General features: G+C 36.1%; 1 protein-coding gene across 2 annotated transcripts in view; it reads right to left on the minus strand.

Moving 5' to 3' along the window:
• Positions 1 to 12,157: 12,157 nt before the first annotated feature.
• LOC149083872 (sushi, von Willebrand factor type A, EGF and pentraxin domain-containing protein 1-like) overlaps positions 12,158 to 12,465 on the minus strand; it is a 440,661-nt gene continuing 440,353 nt past the window's right edge. For both annotated transcript variants that reach the window (XM_089234250.1, XM_089234248.1), the window contains exon 21: positions 12,158 to 12,430. In XM_089234250.1, the coding sequence (XP_089090376.1) occupies positions 12,231 to 12,430 (200 nt within the window). In that variant the 3' untranslated portion in view covers positions 12,158 to 12,230. The remainder of the gene's footprint in view (positions 12,431 to 12,465) is intronic.

A 12,465-nucleotide genomic window follows, 5' to 3' on the forward strand; every position in this document is an offset into this window, starting at 1 on the left:
CAAAAATATAAGATGACCCTTGGGGGGAAAAACCAAAAAACGTTCATTTCTTGACGATTCCAATGCTACAAAATCCTTATGTATCCAATCCGCAGATACACAAATCCGAAAACACCAATTTCTTTAGTTTAAAATAAAATTTTTTTATTTCTCTTTAGTTTTAGGATTTATTGGAAAATATGGAAATTGTGAAATGGAGGTTTAGTTATTCAAGTTATACGTTTCCCTAAAATATTTCAATCAAAAAAAAAAGAGGGAAAAATACAAAATTTCCGCAACAACTGAAAAAGTTTCGTTTCATTTCAAGAGATTGCCTCGAAGTTTTAACATTTGAATGGAAGTCATTTGCATAACGTCAATATTATCCACTGATAAGAAAGCGTTGGACTCATCTCTTTTATTGAAAATTTTCTGTCATCATCATCATTATTATCGCCATCATTTCTTCTTTACTCATGAAGCATGAGAAATAAAAATTTATGATTGCTACGTTGATAAGGGGGGTATATGATATCACCATCGTCGTATGTAAAATATCTTATCTGCTTAGCTTCAGTATACATTTATTTTAAAGTCATTTCTTATAAAGAGAACATCTCTCTTCGAAAGGAATAATAATCATGTCAATTTGGTTTACTCCAAGAATTTTTTTTCCCTCGATTTCAGTTTTTATAAAATTCATGGATTCGGCATTTTGAGTGATGATAAATATTTCATTTGAATGATGATAAATTTCAAAATTTTTTTAAATTGATATATCCCTGTGCATAAAATATTTAAATGCATTATTACAAAATGTATGTGGTATTAAATGAAACGTGAGCATCTCTGTATTTCAAAAGAAGCAAAATATACATTCAAGGAATCTAAATTAAAGGGATGTGAGGGATTTTTCCATAGGAGCCATTAGGGAATTTTGCGAAATAACCAAAAAAAATATCGAATTTCCTTTTCAGATTCAAAAGTTGATGAGACGCTATCTTCTTGCAAAGATATGAATACTTATCCGACTTGTTTATGGAATAGTTTAAGCCTGGGGGGGAACGATACCTCTTATAGGGCGTGGTAGGCGAGGTCGATAAGGTATTCGCCCTAAAATACCAGAGGATGTTTGTAGAGGTGTTGCGAGTTCGATACCCGGTTCGTCCTTGTCAGAAAACTTTCCTGACACAGGGGTACAACAGAAACGGCAACATGACCGCAGAAAAACTTGCTACCGCAGGGAGTTTTAACTGATATACCTATACAGACTAACCCATAAATTTGACGTTTTAGAAAATTGTAAAAAAAATACTAATAATAAAAATTGCTTACTGAGGTGTGGCTGCCGCCATCAGACTTGACAAACAGTCAGATTTGTTTTTCACACGCACACAAAATAGTTTAAACTTTCATCGATAGGTGACGCTACATTATTAAAATACACTAGTATTGGACGCTTAGAGGTTCTGTCAGGCCTGCCGCAGAGTTTACAATATAAAAATTTTTACAATATAAAAATTTGAGCTTTCAGTGTTTGAAAAACTCTTTTAAAAGGTGGTTTTTTTTTGTTTCTTTTTTGCATATGTAAAATATAGTTGTGAGAATTTTCATGAAAATCGATTTTAAAACTTTTGCGTATGCACAAAAATTGTACACATATGCAATAAATCTGAATAAAGTTATTAAAATATACTCATTGATTTTTTGATACATGTGTGAAGGATAAACCGTTGTCTTTCACTTGCAATGGAACCGTGGCGATCTTCAAAGTATATAACACGTTCCACCACTTAGTTTCCAAGCTTAAGTATTTCAATTATGAATTGATGCCCGAATATGTCCGGCTCGCCAAAATCTTTTTCTTTTTGACCTGCCCCTCAAAAATGTTCGTCCATCGCTGACATACATGGAACGCTATAGATTATGCAGCAAGCAATCGTTTTCACTTGAGAATGCAAGAGCAACTGCAAATGTTCGACGCATCCGGCAAAGGCATGCAAAATATGGTGTAAGAAAACCATTTACGAATGTCGCGTTTCACCTCTTCTACGAAATATCGCGGGGTACGTTATTGTCGCGTTCTATATACATAAAGGATAAAAGATCCCGTAATTTTTCACAGGAAGATTCAAAAACCGCTTGCGGCTGGAAGATTGAAAAAGACGACGAGATTCACAACCACTAGCTTGATGTACAATTTCCTTAGTAACATGTTTGAGAATAGAAACTTCTCTTTGTTAAATCATTGCGTCTCCCTGATAGACTACGGGATAATTAGGCAGCAAAAACTGTAGGATTTTCTCGCATATATGGTAGTGGACACATTTGTGTATGTTTTTATATTCTCAAATGAAAACGAATGCCTGCCGCATAAACCTTTCAAACCAGTAACAGCTCCTATCCATCACCATGGACAATTTACTATGCAATGAGTTCGTTGCGGCGTGGAGTGTGCATGTGTATTTAAACAGTCTAAAGTGTATTTGAAGTCTTGTGCCGCCATCTATTTTTCAAACTGTGATTGAATGTTTGTATCATTTTAGGCTCGTTGCTCATTGTGGCGAGAGATTTTAACGGGGAGATCAGTCCACATCCGCGTCTTCATTCATTCATTGGCTTTTGCGTCAATGATAAAATCTTCAGCTTGCTCAGCTTTCTAAAAAGTTATTGCTTCTGAAATCATTATTACTTGTCATCATGCCGAGTTCCCCCCCCCCTCCAGACAATTCCATTAGTACGAGACAGAGGTGGGAAACAGCTGCTCCGTGGGCCACATGAGGCTCGTGAGGTGACTTTGTGTGGCCCACGACTAGGTAAAACTGCTGTGGATCAAAATGATTTTCTTATTATTATTTAAGACATTTTCCACAGCAGACCCGGTTAACAAACTATTTACATTAATTATTTCTAGTAACGATAGTTTTTCGTTATGTTCTTATCACACTACCTTTCCGTGCACACTTATTGCACTTTATTTAGTTTATTATGGGAATTATTTCCCCCATTCCTTTCCGCCACCTAGGTTGGGCAAGATGCCTTTTTGTGGCCTTTGTATTTGCAGCTGAATGCATATTTGGTGTTCTGCTCAGTGACGAAGCTTTTTCTAAGTGGATTCAAACTCATAATAACTCTAACTTTCACTAAATTACGACCGACTAGGCTACGTGGAGCCAAATAATTTCAAAGAGCAAAAAATGTGTCATATTGGATGGTCGGGTTCATATTGTGCCGCTGAACAGTAGAGCTCCACATCCACGCACGATGATTTTTTTGTGTCGAAAACACAGACGAGCCGTCATTTCTAAATTTCGACATAGCAAGTTGGTGGCATTTCTGTGGTCGGCTGAAGTGCGTTTTATGTGGGTTCCCGACTTTGAGGCGCAAATGACAGCCGATCTCCCACTTCTCTCGCCGCAGAGAGAAACAGGCCCACAAACAAACAAACGGTACAAAGATTCAATCATTACATTTCACTTCTGAAATACAAATGACATGACAACATTGAAAATCAGACAAACCACTAGATACGCACTCAGACTGTTAGGCACACTAACTTACACTACCGGCACAACTCACCAGGTAATAAATTGCCCATGGCGATAAAACAGAGTTATGCTCGGTTTGAAAGCAAAAGAAAGGTTGATGACATTCTACGTTGAAGAAAATTTCCTCAAACCAAAATACCGATATTCTGTTCCAAGAAGGTAACTCAAGTTATAAGAATGCATGTGTCGCAAATCTGGTTCCGTGTAATCTCATGGACATACAGCAGTACCAGGTGGCGCTACCATTTGCCAAATCAGGAGTAAAAGGATAAAAATAAATGTAGAAAAAAATGTTCTGTCTGTAAAATTCAAATAATGGATGTAATTGAATGGGCCAATTTGCAAAAGAAACAGTAATTTTCATGCATTGCATCTATTAGCTGGGAACTACGAAAAAAAAAATATGTATAGATATGCATCAGATATTACGAAGTGGAGCGCAGCGTACAATATTAATGATTAAATTGCCTGTTTTTGCACCACATTGCTTATGGCGGACATAAATCTGCGAGTTTTCCGGGTCACTTTACTGGTGCGGCTTATACTCCGGAGTGTTGGCCACGACTGACCACGTTGGAATTTGAACAGTGAGAAGTTGGCCACCCTTGGTTTAAAGGGTAATATTTCGAATAACTAAATAATATCGGGTTTCTAGGACTTACACAGGCAATAAAATCGTCCGCTGGTTTTCCTGAAGATCATAAACATCTGGTGAAGTTGTATTTTCCACCTATTAGGACTTAGCTATTAAGCATCCAGTTCTTCTATTGGTAAGGAAGCCACAACACCTATCGGTATCATATTCTCTTAAATGTTTTCAAAATTCTTATAACACTGTCTCTATGAGTGTGGATATGTTGCGAATTTTTGATTGATTTTTCTTTTATATAAACACTACTTATATATACAAACACTTTCACACACCAAACTGTGTGTGTTTCGCTATCATAATTTATTTTCTTCATTAATCTCGAATGGAGCAGCATACACCAAAGAAGCATAGGGAGCTTATTAATAAACTCAGCATGCCCTGAGGTAATGCATCTAATCTCAGTCTGGCCTTTCTACATTTTGCCCCTGGCACGTTTTGTGTCCTGTTCATCTTCTCATCCCCTGAAATTTAACGAGTCGGTTTGCGTCTTGAAAGGTGCATAACATAGATGTTTTTCATGCAATTAAAGTAGCGTCATCTGTCAATGAGAATTTGAACAATTTTTTTTTGCATTAAAAAATAAAATTTATGAATTAAAGAGTATAAATCGCAATTGTAATCGACATTTTGTTAATTTTCTTACAATTTTATAAAATTTGTTATAATTTATGAGATAGCTTGCTGTGTAGCTTAATATTTACGTAAAGTATTGTTTTATAAAATAATTTAATATTCCTTCATGTTTATGTATTGCAACCACAATTTATACCCTCTGAAATCCCGTAACACCAATAATGGTTTTCGGTTTACGATACGATGTGTACGAAACAGCTTCACGGAATTAATCACCCTCAGAAGTGGAATGATTTTCTTGCCGAGGCTGATGAATCAAATGTGTCTCCCTGCAAATTAATTGGAATTTGTAAGCCCAGAGCCATCAACATTAACAGAATACATGGTACAAATGGTCTTGTATACACTGATGAAGAGATAGCGGAGTCATTCGCTGACACATATGATGGCCAGTTTTCACCAAATAGTAACCAACCGCCTATTGTCAGAAGAAGCACACTTTGAACAAATGGTTAACAACTTCGTACAAAACAACCAGCCACATAACATCTTGACGGCTGCTCTCACTGACCGTGAGCAGATCCTCGTGATAATTAAAAGACTGAAAGATAAAAAGGCCTCTTGGGTATGATAATATTACAAACACAGCTTTGTGAAGATACTTCCATCTATTAGTATCACCACATTGGTAAACATTTTTAATGGCATGTTAAAAATTTGTCACTTCCCTTCTGTCTGGAAACATTATTAAAGTCATTCCAAAAACTAGGGAGATAAGTCTATCTATTTGCGAATGATTTTCATCCGATCAGCTTGCTCCCGGGATTGTCCAAGATTTTGGAATGTGTCTTTTAGGCGAGATTACCTTTGTATCTCGAGGATAACAGCTTTATCCGAGATGAGCAACATGCCTTTCGTAGCAGACATTCTTGTGTAACACAACTGGTCCGTGTTGTAGAATACATACAAGATGCTTTCATCCACAAGGACTACGTAGCATGTTTTGATTCAGACATACAGAAGGCCTTCGATAAGGTAAAACACTCAACACTGATTGCCATTATGATACTTAGAAGGTTTCCCTCCCATTTTATACATATGATTCACAGCTACCTCAGGGATAGGACATTTCAGGTTCCTATCACAAAACGCCCTCTCCACTCAACGCCCACTTAAGGCATCTATTTGTCAAGGGTCAGTAATTGGCCTAATACTCTTCAATATTTTTATTAACGATTTTCCTGCTCCACAAAGAGGAATCTTAGCTTCTTATGCTGACGACTCGAAAATCCTTATGACATCGCGGGACCCTCAGCAAGCTCTGAGGAACTTGCAAGAAATGGTTAGAAGGGTCGAGATCTGGTGTCAGCTACATGCAGTGGTGTTAAACGAGAGTAAATGCAACTTTATATGGTTTGCAAGAAGGCAACTCTCGCCGAGCACCACTATCACAGTGGGGCCGATCATATTACAATCCAAGTCTCAGACAAAATATCTTGGTGTTATTTTGGATAAAAAAGCTCAGTTTCAAAGCTCACATTCATGAGGCGAAAGTTCGAGCCGCTAAGGCTGGAGGACTTCTACACACGCTCTGCACGCTTAGCCTCAAAAAACAAAACCATTATGTACAAGTCAGTCATTAGACAAATTATGTGCTATGCAGCACCATGCTTTTCCACAGCGAAACCCTCAATCATCAAACAACTACTACTGTGACAAAATAAAATACTTCGGCTATATACCGGGGCACATAATGAAGGATTTGAACATTGAAACGCATGACTATTTAGTCAAACTATGTAGATGATAATCCAATAGGGCTGAAACATCAGAATATCAGCACATAAGAGACATCTCACCTTATCCTGCGGGAGAGATGTTGAAGTTTGTTAGACCTAAGAACATACTGGCCTGATCAGGGGTCAGTCAATTAGTTTAGTTTTGTAAAAAGTGTAAATAGTTCTAATTCTTTCTTCATTGATTGGAGGCTTGTATATATACTGAACGCTATATATCCATATTTACATCCATATCACATCCATATTTATCTTATTTAATCTTGTATCAACATGTAATCTTGTATAATTTAATCACACAATTCATTAGAATGAACATATATACCTGTTGTAATCATTGGGTGCAAGATCCCACACTTATTTGTCAATTATTTGCTCAGTTAACTGACAGTTAGATTTTGTAATTGCATATGAAATGCGTTCTTGAATTTTGTTATTTCACATTCTTGGGACACAGCCCTACAAATTCCAAATTGCTGTTACAAATAAGTAAGCCACAACTTATCGAATTCATATTTTCTTTCAATAGTTTGTTGAATAAACTATCAAAACAGGTGAGCGATCCCACAAATCGGTTTTATTAATTAGAAAAAAAAATTTTCAACACGAAAGTATTTGATATTTTTTCCCCGAACTTGTGAGATTCCAAACTTAATTTACAGAACAAAAATCCCATTCATTTCAGTACTTAGTGTCATAAATTTAGTTTTTTAAATCATCTGTGTTTCTAAGGAAAAATGAAATTTAAGTTTTTTTTTTTTTTAAATTTTAATGTTTATATGAACATGGGCAAGTCCGGGAAACATAAAGGAAAACTTTTTTTCATGAAGTAATTGGTTGGTAGTCTCTGAACTAAAGGCGGAAAGGTAATTTAGAAAATAAATTTAAATCTTAATTCTGCCGGTGAAAGGTTAAATGGTGATTCTGTTAAAAGCAAAATCACTATTCAAATTGGGAAAGTATTTTTTTTTTTTTTAATAACTGTGATTTTATGAGCAATTACACGGCGAGAGAGCTAAAAAATATGAAAAAAAAATTCATTCCTCTCTTAGACAAGAACAATAACTACTTTTAGTATAAAAAGTAAACAAATAAACACAAATATAAAGAAATTTTTATAGGACAAATAATAATTTTATACTAATATACTCGTATCAGTGGTGAAAATTGAAAACAACCGATTAAAAACTCAAATTAAAATTTTTTGTTCACCAATAATGTTTTCTAATTGATTCTATCCCCGCTTCCAACTGATAAGAAAATCCTTGAAGTAAATACAAAGTGTCTGACAGGCATTATTTAAGAGCAATTCAAATTAATTACAGTTATATTATAGAAAACTGAGACTTCCATTGCATTTTACTTAACTCATCTCAATATCTAAATTCATCTATGGCAGCAAAATTTGTTCTTTTTTTTTTTTGTTAATTCTGACTCCATTACATACTCAAATAACGTCATCAAACTACGCCACTGACGACACACAAACACACAACTAATGATCTATAAAAAAAGAGCAGCTCGCAAAATACACAACTCTACAAGCGTAAAACGGAGAGCAGTTATTTACACGCTTCTCTCGCATTGTTTTCTATACAACACTCACATAGTTTTGCTTAATTTCTTTTAAAATTTCATTTTGTTTTCTTCACATCGAGTCGAGATGAGGCACAGGTAGTTGTTTAATAGTCATTGTAAAAACTATGTTTTTTTTCATTGTTTTGTATGGTAGAGCCTGGGGAATTCCACAGAGAGAATTAAAATTAATTTATTTAACGAATTTCGGAAATTACGTAAACCTAAAAATGGAAATTAACTCCTCACAGAAAACATTTCAACTTAAAAATTGAAAATTTTATACTAAATTATTCCATTCTGAGAGATCAACATTAGCCGGGGCTATTGCTATTGACTTTAAAGCAGCGTTCGACAGTGTATATCAAAAACAAATTAATTTAATTATGTTTAATTAAAAATTGGATCATTAATTTCAAAACTTTCCAATTAATTAATTTAAAAAAATTATATTCCCCAGAACTCAAAGCCAGATAAATCTATATCATAAATAGTCACTATACACATTAAATGTATATGTATATATTCATATATTACAAATAATGATTAATTTCTTAATCATTTTTTCCCCTCTATGATACTAAAATACATGACACAAATTAAAAGAAAAAAAAGCTAAATAATCAAAAAATGCATTATATAGCGTCAACACACTAGTAAAATTCCTGAAAAATACTCGGAAAGCGATATATTTCCACTCTAATACATTTTTCCATAATAATGATAATTACTATTATCATCATTATTTCCGCTAGCAGGCAGTGCTGACAAAGCTCTTAAAACCGTGTGATGATGTGTAAAGTTGGAAAAAAATTTTTTTAAGTATGAATATATATTATATTGTAATTTTTAGAGTATGACAGAAGCTGTATGTTATGAACACTCTAGATCTTCGCTTTCGTACAGCAATTATTTATAACTAGTACGGATACAGTATACTATATACGCTATAAAACAAATGAATATATTTTTTTTTTGTGAAACATTAGAACTATATTGAATAAGCACCTTATACATGTACTGTATGTCTTTTTTTTTGGCAGTTCATAAATAAACAAAATTCTTATGTTGAAATTTCAAGCTAAAAGATTGATTTCACCCTGGTATATACAGGGTGATTCAGAAATAACATCGCCAAACTGAAAGGGAAATTCAGGTATACGATAACATCCAACACGACATAGGTGTTCAAACGCCACCCAGAGCCGCTGCGTCACGCACTTTTAACCACTTCACGATCAGGGACGTAATATTCCGTCCAAACGCCAGTGGTATCCTTCCACTATATACGTGCAAGAGCAAAAGAGAACAGGTAGGTGAGGGTGAAAAGAGCAATCTACTTCATACCTACTCTCTTATCTGCAAGTATTAAGCTTATTGGTTGCATTGTGAAGTTTTATGAAAGAATTTTTATAAAACTTTTATAATGCAATCCCGAACTTATACTTTTTCTATTATAATGTTTTCCTTTCATTTGTTTCTTCCTTTGTTACCTACACTTTTTCCTTCCTCCTCATTCCTTTTTTTAACATGCGGTTGGATTAAGACAAGGTTATACCATATTTATCGCTGATTCGTCAAACAGAGATCATCCGAATTTCTGCCAATCGCTTGCAAGCGAAGGGGTTCAAGCGATCCGGAACTCCGCAAGCATGAAATCGAAATTATGACAGCATAAATACGTTACACACATACATACACTCAGAACACACATTCCGGCATGTACTAACTCGTTAGAAATTCAGTGGAATGTGTACTACGTGATGTACAGTTAAGTAGTGGTAGCAAGCATTCAGTCTATGAGGAATTTCTAACGAATCGGTACATGCCGGAATGTATGCTCTGAGTGTATGTGTGGCCCCTAATGCATTTATGTTTGCCAGAATTGCGACTTCATGCTTGCTGAGTTCGGCATTGCTTTAAAGTGTTTGGCGCAACAACTCCGTGTAGTGGCTCCGGTGTATTATCATACATCTGAATTACCTATTCAGTTTGGCCATATTTTTCTGAATAACCCTGTATATATAGTTTATTTTTCTTTTCTTTCCTTTGTCTAAACTATTCTGTAGGCTCTGGGAAGTGTTTTAACCCCAATCCCTGTTGAGTGATTTTGCCTTGCCTTCGTGATCATCTGATCACAATGGTAAATGATAAGAAGACAACGAAGCTGCGGTTACTTTGTCCCAAGGACAAGGATAAATCATAAAACAAGGGAGCCGTGACCATTTGATTACAAGGGCTAAAAAATGTGCAAAGTGGGCAAGGGAGTTTTATAAGATAAATGATCGTAAAACAAGGGAGCCGTGAGCATTTGGTCACATGGGCCACACACATACAGGATAAAAGATCATAAGACAAGGGAGTCATGATTACTGATCACAAGGCAAAGAATAAATGAGACCATAAGACGAAAGAGCCGTGATCATTCGACTATCAGGGCAAGGCTAATGGTCATAAGACAAGGAAGCCGTGATCCTTTCATTACTAGATCAAGGATGAATGACCATCAGTCAAGGAAGCCGTGATAACAAAACATAGAATGAGTTATCATAAGACAACAGAGGCACTAATCCTTTTATCTCTAGAGAAAAGATAAATGGTCATAAAACAAGGGGAGCCGGGACTATTTGATCGCATGGGCAAGGATGAATAGCGATAATAAAAGCTGACATCAAAATTTGATCGCGAAAGTAAGAATAAATGATAACTTTTTGAAACAAGGGAACCATGATAATTGATCTCAAAGGCGAGGAAATCGTGTGCCCATCTGACATCTCGGGAAAGGATAAATGAATACAAGCAAAGAAAGGTATGACTATTTGATCAGAAGGGCAAAGATAATTGATAATTAGGGCAAGGATAATTGATCATGAGGAAAGGGAAGCTATGATCATTGATAATTAGGGCAAGGATAATTGATCATAAGGAAAGGGAAGCCACGATCGTTGATAATTAGGGCGAGAATAATTGATCATGAGGAAAGGGAAGCCACGATCGTTGATAATTAGGGAAAGGATAACTGATCATAACGAAAGGGAAGCCATGATCATTGATAATTAGGGCAAGGATAATTGATCATAAGGAAAGGGACGCCATGATAATGGGGAAAGGGAAGCCATGATCATTGATAATTAGGGCAAGGATAATTGATCATGAGGAAAGGGAAGCCACGATCGTTGATAATTAGGGCGAGAATAATTGATCATGAGGAAAGGGAAGCCACGATCGTTGATAATTAGGGAAAGGATAACTGATCATAAGGAAAGGGAAGCCATGATCATTGATAATTAGGGCAAGGATAATTGATCATGAGGAAAGGGAAGCCACGATCATTGATAATTAGGGCAAGGACAATTGATCATTTATAAGAAGAGCATAATCACAAGGAAAAGAATAAATGGTCACAAGACAATGGAGCCGTGATCATTCGATCACTAGGGCAAGGATTAATGATCGTAAGACAAAAGAGCCACGGATGCCTCTGGGGGCGAAATAGCCAAGCGTTTCCCGAAAATTCGGGGATCATTATTTTAGGGTCTCACCAGAAATCAAGCAGCAGGATTCTCCGCGAGTCTTAGAACTTTCTAAATAGTAGCACGAGCAGGAATAAAATTGATAGTATCAAGTACTTTTTACCCCTTGGATTAGTCCGTATATGATTTTGAAACTATTCCGAAATCGTAACATACAGGTAAAACTTATAACGTACTTTATGAACTTGCAGACGAAGATGCACCAGAAAGAACATGATACGCGCATGAACACACACACACCACAACTTCCCCTTTACTCAATATAATTACCCTCGAAGACGTACGGATATAACGCACTGTAAAGATAATAATGTACATGTACAATTGATGTGTCGATGAAAGCACGGTGGTTTCGTGTCGTATATACGGTCCAGCGTGACAATAATAGTCGTCGTCATTGTTGTAGGTCACTTGCGGTTCCACGGTAGTTTTTAGTCAAAAATAGTCACAAGACACAGCCAGGATCCAGCGGCAACGAGGGGTCCTTTTTATTTATTTATTTATTTTTTTTTATATACGATAAAGTTCTCTGGAGATACTTAATTACTCGTGTAGTGTTGCGGTCCCTGCGGGATTAGCCTTTCCTTACGGAATGGCAGGTCGGGGTAGTGCTCGACCATCGCCCGTTCTGGAGACAGCGCAGCATCTTAGCTCCTCGCAGCTCGTATCCGTCGGCGCAATCGAAGGTGACAGTGTCGTTGATTCGATAAAAGAACTGCACTTTGGATATCGTTGCACCTGCCGTTGTGCCAGGATATTGACATGCCTGTACACCTGAGGAAAAAAAAAAAGAAAGACTGATAATACTG

The sequence above is a fragment of the Pholcus phalangioides genome, unplaced genomic scaffold (assembly GCF_987345545.1).
Source record: "Pholcus phalangioides strain wild (caught in Gottingen) unplaced genomic scaffold, Ppha-v1.0 ptg000008l_1, whole genome shotgun sequence".
Taxonomy (NCBI): Eukaryota; Metazoa; Arthropoda; class Arachnida; order Araneae; family Pholcidae; genus Pholcus; species Pholcus phalangioides.